General features: G+C 42.6%; 1 protein-coding gene across 1 annotated transcript; it reads right to left on the bottom strand.

Annotated features, from left to right (window-relative positions):
- Positions 1-2,402: 2,402 nt before the first annotated feature.
- Positions 2,403-7,736, bottom strand: LOC129367443 (uncharacterized protein C18orf19 homolog B-like). The gene is made up of 4 exons (XM_055041857.1): positions 7,521-7,736; positions 4,525-5,004; positions 4,281-4,392; positions 2,403-4,175 (listed from the first exon to the last, which is right to left on the bottom strand). Exons 2-4 carry the CDS (start codon positions 4,953-4,955, stop codon positions 3,894-3,896), a joined length of 825 nt encoding a protein of 274 aa, XP_054897832.1. The 5' UTR covers positions 4,956-5,004; positions 7,521-7,736; the 3' UTR covers positions 2,403-3,893.
- Between the last annotated feature and the right edge of the window lie 812 nt (positions 7,737-8,548).

The raw sequence follows: 8,548 nt of genomic DNA, 5'->3' as shown, positions 1-8,548 counted from the left end.
ATGCATGAAAGAATCAAGTCAAGAATCAAGTTTATGATGAGGGAATAACATGAAAACATCACGTAAAGGCAAAAAATGTGGATTTTATATAATACTGACTCTTTGAAACTTTTACAAATGCAGTTTCAGTGCAATGGTGCGCCCAAAAACCCACGGGCATTGATTTATATAAAAAAGAAGTAAATTTGCTGATAAACCAGTTTTTCAAACACTGTTGCCGTCTGTCATCTAAACCAACACAGTTAGTCCTGATGATTTTCTTTTTAAAGATAATTCCATTATAAGAAAGAGACAGAGCAAAATATGACATCTTTTGTTAAAGTTTCAGGGTTCAAACCACCGCTGACCAAGGAGGATATTTTCCCACCTAAAGTATCTGAATTATTCCTAAGATCTTTGAGAAATATCATGTGGTGTGGGCAGACAGAAAAACTTTAGTTCACCTCTGAACGACTCACAAAGGTTTCAGAGCTGCTGAGTCAAAATAGTTCTTAGTACAACTGAGATGCCAGAATATACAAACCAGACAAACAAAATGTTTCACACGTCTATTTAAAAAGTCAAGCAAAAAACACAGGTTTACTGTTTAATTTTTAATTATTTTTTTTGCACATTTTAATCAGACGTTCAGATAAAAACAAGATTAGTGACCCCTGTGACATTCCACAGGGTTGTAACTCATTATGTTCTGTTTTGCGCCTGCAGTAGGAAGTGGGATTCATAGTTCATAAAAATAGCACTCCTCTTGACTTTTGGTGTAAATTTGACACCACAAAAATGTCAGAATTTGCCAAAACTTTTTATTTATTTTTTTTGTGAGAGTTTAAAATGATATTATCTGTCCTGGTGTTTGTGCCTTTAAATGCAGCTATTTTTCATTTTGGTAAATTGAAGATTTCTTTAAGTTTCTCTTCAGTCAGTAGAACACTTTGCTAAACTCCAGAGATAAACAACACAGATATTTAATAATATTTAACAAAAGGGACGCTGCTGGATTATTTCACGTTATTCTTTGAGTCATGTTGCTATTTTGAATATTTTAGAATGTTCCCTACTTCAAATCCTTATTTCGAATGTTAACTGAAACAAATCTGACCCCTAATGTGACGGTTTAATAATACATCAGGAGTGTGAAAACTTTCTGTCCACAGAGGACAAAAACCTGGAAACATGACCTCCCACAGTGGGGTCGTTGTTGTTTTCTTCATTTCCCTCCTGACCTGTTGGTCACCTCAGGTTCTCTCTGGCTCCCTGCGACTTGAGTGATGTTTAGCCACAGATTCACACCTGAGGAACACAGATTGGCTTTAGCCGATAAACATCTCTGGAGTCAAAGTGGTGCTCTGTCCTCTGTGCCACGCTCCCAGTGGGAGAACGCAGGTGTTGGTGTGAGGGCCGTGGGCTGCATAAACAGCTGTTCATTACCTCAGACAGCAGAGGTCATTGTCGCTCCTCCATGCACGTTTTTATTCAGAGCCACGGCGACAGGCTGGAGCAGATTACCTGAGGAATGATGGGATGTTTGCATCTGCTTAGCATTTCTGATCACTGACAGGCCTGAAGGACTGTCCTCAGGAACTTTAACCGCTAACTTTATGATATACATCCTGCAATCTGCTGCTTTGGCTGCAGTACAAAAATATTTGTTGGATGAGTTGGGAGGGCAGGAGGGAGGAGGCTATGAGTCTGTTGCAAAGATAAAAAAATAAAAAAACAACAAAAAGAACATGAACAAAATATTTTCAACTCCTTCATGCGTGATGACTGTGAACATTTTGGATTGATTTCCAAATGGTAAAAATAAGGGATGAAATCAAATATATCAGAGTTTTTTCAGGTATTTCCACTTGGATCTGAAGCAATTTTGAAAATATTTTTTTAATGGAATATTGTGTTTTTAGTGAACAAAAATTTCGGAACACAGACTTAAAATAGAACGTAATGAATACTCGATGTCTATGTGCAAATCCTTCACCACTGGATCAGCCGTGATGCTCGGCCGAGCCAGCCGTCTTTTCTCCTGGGCCCGTCGGCCATTGGCTGCTTTGTGAGGTTTGATCCTCCAGGTTTCCTCTTCGGTGGGTAAACTGCTGCTCTGGAGGTCCATTTGATCGGATCAGAACCTTCCCCCTTCCTGATCAACCTGTGATTCAAGTACAAATCAAAGCTCAAAGGTTTATCTCTCGTCTTATATCGTTTGGTCTCAACTTTTTAGCAGCAAAATTAAAGTGGATTTTCCAGTCCAGCCGTCGCACACCGAGCAATTTTCTTTTATCTAAAAGGGCAACAGGAAGAAATATTCTCTCCTTACTGCTTCCATAGGAAGCCTGGTGCTTTTGCCATTTCTTCAAGAACATTTGGCTCGTCATGCTGTGACTCAAAAATTACACACAAATGTGATGATTTTCATATCACGTTTATTCGGTGTGATTTTGACCAAACATCAGTGAATTTCTGGTGAGGACATCAGTTTGTTTACTAAGTGAAACAAGTTATTTCTGTCACATTGTGAAACTTTAATATCTGGGTTCTATACAGCAGTCCGTTTACAGTCCCGGTCAGAAACTCCTTCTGCTCCGCGGCCCAAACGCCATGAAGGACAAAATACTCGGGTATCAAGAAAAATGTCAGCAGTTTCTAATAAAAAAGCCTAAATGAGTTAATTATGATAATGGTTTATTATTATGCCTCATGATAAATTCAATATGCAACAAAACTTAAAAAGCAGTCATATTTTTGGAGAAAGAGGATCTGCAAATGATTGTTAATCTTATTCAAAGATTTGCATTTTCATGAGAAGTTCATAGAAATACTTCACGTTTTTGGTTGAATGTTTCACATCTTTTAGATCTACAATTTTTTGTCCCCATTCTCAGCAACAAAAACAAAATATGGATCAAAGTTTATTGAATGAATTTTTTTCCATCAAGATGAGGCCATATTGGTAGGACTGTTGCCTTGCAGAAGATCCTGGGTTTGAACGGTTATTTTGTTGCGTCTGTCTCTGTGTTGTCCTGGCAACCTGTCCAGGGTGTCCCTCGCCTCCTGGCCCGGATGGATGGATGGATGAAAACCTTTTGAACCTCATTTCTGATTCATTGTCTCCAGATTGAAATTTTGAAGTTTTGTGATCACAGAAAGCTTCCAACAATCATTAGTCTCCTGTCACAACAAGCCTCAACATTCAGGGCCGACTCGTTCTCCTCCGTCTGATCAGAATCCGTCCTGGAGTTCTGACCAGGACTGTGCAGCTGTGCTTACCTCATGTAAACTGTACCAAACCATCCTCCGCTTTAGTCCTGTTTCAACTTGGCTCTCATATTGCAGAAACCACAACCAATGTGATATATTATTTGACTATCAAGAGAAAAACTCATTAAAAAAAACATTATTTCTGGTTAATTACGTTTAAAGACACAAGGTGAAATCTCTTTCTTATTTAACAAACTATGAGACGGTCAACGAAGAGCTTCAAGTTTTATTTTCTGTTCAGTCAGAAGGCTTAGCACAGCTCTGTGTCTGGCCGTCTTCACCTGGCTCACCGAGTGTTCAAGTAAAACTGGCAGTTGCTTCGCAGCCAGGAGACGACTCAGGCCAGATCCAGTCCGTGGAAATCCTGCCTGAGTCGGCAGAGCCAGGAAACGGCGCTGCCAGCAGGCGGCTAAGCTGCTGGCTGATCTACATTTGCAGTGCATTGTGGGAAGGTTCAGACAATTAGGGACCGATTTGACACATAAATAGACACCAAAGTGATAACTGACGGGAGTCCAGATGGGGATAGTGCAACGTCTCACACCTCCAGACAGTTAAAGAAATGAAGTGTTACTCGCCCCCACTCTGTCAACTCCACAAAACGAGATTAGCAAGCAGGAGCCTCGTGTACGTGTGAGCCACTAGTCGTTCTTCTTCCGAAAAAACGATTTCCCCTCTGAAACTCTGTCTTTGGTTTCCTGCAGCTTCTCAGAAAGCTTGTCTTTAGTCTCTTCCATTTTCTCAGAGATGAGTCCTTTTGTTTCCTCCATCTTTTCTGTGAATCTCTCCTTGGTCGCCTCCATCTTGTCCTGGATGTAGTCTGTGACGGGCGGTGGTGTGGAGAGGTAGCCCTGTTTGCGGAGGTACTGAACAGACAGTGAGGTTCCGCCTAGCGTCACTGCGTATCTAGCCGGGGTTGCAATCTGTAGAGGAAACAAAGGAGAACACTTTAACCTGATCCCATCAGAGAGCCATACTTGGATCATTCTTAGACCGGTCTGTTGCCCAAACCGCAGTATTGACGCTACCTTGAACATGGCGTAGGCGGTCAGTGCATAGCCACTAGAGGAATTCCTCAAAAGGCCAACTATGGATTCTGGGAAACCAATCATCTCTAGGAACGGCACTACATTCACACCTCTGTGGAGTTCAAGCAACAGAAAACTATTAGAAGATGTCAAAAACATTACACTTCCTGTTCAGTCAGAAAACTTCTCATTAAGTTTCAACCAGAGGTTGATTTCTATGTTAGAAGTCTTAAATGCTACTCACTTCATAGCAGCGTAATAGAAGGTTCCAAACCAGACGGAGGACGTTGCTATGTGAACTGGGATCATCACCTTCCCGTACTGTTTCAACATCTTCTTAAACCTCTGGACCAGACCGATGGACTTGTCCTGCAGCGGGTCAACGTCCGCCTTCTCCGGCTGCCCTTTGGGGCCGTCCTGCGAAGGCGGGTCAGATGCAGGTTGTGCTGATTGTTTCTGTGGGGATTGGTGCTTTGGCTGATGTGCTGCTCTGCTGGAGGTGGATGCTGACACCCATCTCTGGGTGGCGGGCTGCAGCAGCGACAGACGGAGCACGCAGAACCTGGACGCCGTCGCCGCCGGATGCTCGAGGACGGCTGTGCCTGCCGCCAGCGAGCGCCACGCCACCACCCGCCACAGGGTCCCATGGGTAAGGATGTGCTGCATCATCATCATCCTCCGCCTCCTCTCCTAATCCTTCTCCGTCCTGGTGGTCAACCACAGTCTGTAGGGGAACAAATTAAACAAGACATGAAAGCTAAACTTTCATGTCTTCCCTCCACTAACCAAACCCAGGCCTGATCTGTACAAACAAGAAATCACTTAGAGAATCTTCCTCTCAACATGAAGTAGGTCAAAAGGATTCAAAAAGCAACACCTTAATCTAAAAAAAAAAAGAAGTGACAGCCTCCAGTGTGGTGTTCAGGATTCACTGCTGGCTAATGCTAACAGCTGGCAGTCATTACTTTCTAGGAAGCAGCATGTAGAGAAATTCCTGGCCTTAACAATACTGTGCATTATGGAGGTCTACCATGTTACCATGGTCACACTGAGCTAATCTCTGACACGGAGCTGCAGGAAAACTCCCAACAGATTTTACAACAGTTTATACATCCTAAGTGACCTTTGACTCTCATATGAAAACATATCAGTAAATGTCTGCTGAATGAGGAAACACATGACCCATATAATCATTCCATAATCGTTCCTAAAGCCAGTTCCTTATTTTGGAACAAGGGATGAGTGTTTCAGTTAGCTGAGTGGGTCAGTCAGTGTTTGGGATCTGACCAGGCTCATCAAGCCGCCCTTCTCCTCCTTTATCCACATTTTCAGCTCATATTGTGTTAACTGCCTCTCTAAAGTACACAGTCAGAGTTTCTGTTTGTCTTTCACTCTGGTAACTGTAACATTCCTGCTTTAGGCCTCTGGCTCCTGATCCTGACATGCCAGCTCCTTGCTGGGTGCCTGGCCGGATTTAGGAGAGTCAAAAAAAGAAAAAAAAAGTAGCAGGTGCTTTATCTCCAAGGACCTCCATCAGGTATTCAGCCAAAGAAGCTCCAAAAGCAGAGATGTTTGCTGTTGTGTGTTCACATAGTTCATCAGCAATGACCTTACAGAAAGCAATTGTTGCTGTCCAACAATCTGTGACTATTCTAAGGGATTTAATAGTTTTTTTTTCAAGTCCATCACAGCTGACGGAAATGTGTCAGCATTTCATCCCAAGGTGATGCTTGGGATCCCAACCTTGGATGTTTTGCAGCTGAAAGAATTTTTGCTTTCGATTTTTTATTTTTACTTTCAGGTAGTTGTTAGATGCGTAACCACAGCAAAAATGTATTTTTGTTTTCTACGATTAAGAGCAGGTGATTAGCATCTCCAAAGTTTGAATAATACCTGAACTTTGATCCCAGAGTTAAAAAGGAGGCTTCATGGATGGAGAGAGGAATTTGGAACCGTCTCTTCCATCCATCATAACAGACCAGGATTACATCCCCTACTCCAACCTCTCTCTGCCCAGCTTTCTAAAGATACAGCTTGATCAAAGAGAGGTAGCAAAAGCAAAGAAGCTGGATTAGCGATGCGCCATGGTTGCCACCAACCATGGCGTCATCCAGGACACATTACTGAGTAATATTGACTCTATTGAGCTGTTAGCATGTTGTTATAGTCATGAGATCATAATACAGCAACAATCTTTAGTCAGAGGCCTCTTCATCCTGATCCTGGCCAAAGCATCAATATGCACGACTCTTTTTAACATACTTTGATGAAATAAGCTATGGGAACATTTAACTTCTGTTTTAATTGAATTGAAATTATACCTGTAGCTAAATATCTAGAGACCCCAGTTAACATTCATGACAGTAATATTAGAGACTAAAGTAGATATGACTGGCCATAATGTACAACACTAAAATTAGTCATATAATTAGCTGTCCCTGTGACTAATCTTGCAGCTACAGAAACCTGGAGCCCTTAGAAGCATTGGGCGGACATGAGGTTTCCTGTCTGGCAGCTGTAGCTTGATCCGGATTGGGTCATGCAGCAATGAGGAAAAGTTTCCTCATTGCAGAAATGTTCAACAAACAGTAATGATTAAGTCGTTTCCACACCCAGGTTTGCCATGAATTACATGTTGTTAGACACGTCAGAGGTCAAACTTAAATGATTTTGGAGCCTGGAAGAGACTAGGTAATTTGTTTCTAAACTAACTTAAAAAGAAGGGGAAAAATCCAAGACTTTAAGACAGGTTTACTATTAGTGACAAAACTTTTAGCAGCTAAAAATACCACTTGTCTGAAGTCATTACGACTTTATTTTCCTTTAAAATAAAGTCATTTTGTGACGCATATCTGCTGGGGTTAATTTAAGCAATAATCAGAAGATTAAAGCTTCAGTAAAGCTCTTGTTTACAGAGTCATGCTAAGCTAGCTGACATTGGGCAGGTAGTGCTGGAGGACAAGAACCACTGTTCAAGTTCCTTCTGTTGAAAGGAGCTTATCCCCGGGTTATGAACCACAGGAGGCTTTATCACTGTAAAGAAAACTGAATACCCCGGCTAAAAATGTCACAGACACCGGGGTCAGAAGCACCACAGTCTGAACAGCTGCCAACTTTGCTACTGATGTTAGCTAGTTAGCTTTCAGCTAGCGGCACTGCTAAAGCTAGCTATCAGTAAAATAAGCTGTGACTGGCTGAGCCAGACACTCTGCAGCGAGCAAAATGCAGCGCTGAACTTACGCGCTGTTGGAGTCAGAGTTCAGCAACACGGCGGAGTCCTCACGGCCATTCAACACTCGCAAATGTTTCAGGACCACATTGACAACTGGACAGTATGGACTCCAAGGAGAGCAGCATGTCCTGGAGCAGCCCACCCCCAGCCGCGCATGGAGTCAAGGGAAATGTAGTTAATTATGGCGCCGAATGTCAGTAGCGACTGGCGGTTGGAAAATACAAGTCCCAGCGTGACTTGCGTAAATACGTCTTTCTTTTCGAGGGCAGGGTTTGGCTCACGTGGCTTGTTTATCGCTGACCGTACCAATGGGTCCGCACCATTTCTCACCTGGAGAGAAAAGTTCAGACCCACCAGCGAGAGGCGCGACCAAGTTGTGAGTCCCTTCAAAGATTAAAAAAATGTGTGGTTTTATCGTTTTGCTTGTTTGTTTTTAAATAGTGATAAGAAAGTCAGGATTAGGAGCAATACAACAAATTCATATCAGTTTATCAGAAAGCACGTAAACCAAAAATAGTGTATCTTTTATTATTGCTAATCTACTTCTTTAGTCATTAGTGGTGCGATTCCTTTCACAGGTCATGAACTACTCCACATGTCAAACTCCAGTCCTCAAGCGCCGCGGTCCTGCAGTTTTTAGATGTGCCCCAGGTACAAAACACTGGAATGAAATGGCTTAATTATCTCTTCCTTGTGTAGATCAGATCTCCACAGCCTTGCTAATGACCTAATTATTCTATTCAGATGTGGTGCAGCAGAGGTACATCTAAAAGCTGCAGGACGTCGGCCCTCGAGGACTGGAGTTTGACACAGATCTGTCCATTCAGAAGGAAATCGCCTCCCACACCACATCGCCATCACTTCTGTCCGAGTTGTCCGCCTGGTGACTAAAAAGGAGCGAACCCAGGGCTCCACAGTCGGTTTAGCTGCCATGAGTTCCAGACGTGGTTCCGTTCTAGATATTGCGTATACAGTAGTTCAATCTGCCAGTCTCCGAAATAACCTCCAGATATAGCGCACGTTTTATTATCCAGTT

The sequence above is a fragment of the Poeciliopsis prolifica genome, unplaced genomic scaffold (assembly GCF_027474105.1).
Source record: "Poeciliopsis prolifica strain line A6 unplaced genomic scaffold, Auburn_PproV2 SCAFFOLD017, whole genome shotgun sequence".
NCBI classification, from domain to species: domain Eukaryota; kingdom Metazoa; phylum Chordata; class Actinopteri; order Cyprinodontiformes; family Poeciliidae; genus Poeciliopsis; species Poeciliopsis prolifica.
This window is presented reverse-complemented; position numbering and strand designations above follow the sequence as displayed.

What these genes read in the sequence shown, in the direction of transcription:
- LOC129367443 (XM_055041857.1), bottom strand. Translation starts at nt 4,955, where the DNA reads ATGATGATGATGCAGCACATCCTTACCCATGGGACCCTGTGGCGGGTG. An exon ending in TTCTATTACGCTGCTATGAA is followed by an intron (nt 4,393 to 4,524) that starts GTGAGTAGCATT and finishes TGAACTCCACAG; the next exon opens with AGGTGTGAATGTAGTGCCGT. An exon ending in CCGCCTACGCCATGTTCAAG is followed by an intron (nt 4,176 to 4,280) that starts GTAGCGTCAATA and finishes TTTCCTCTACAG; the next exon opens with ATTGCAACCCCGGCTAGATA.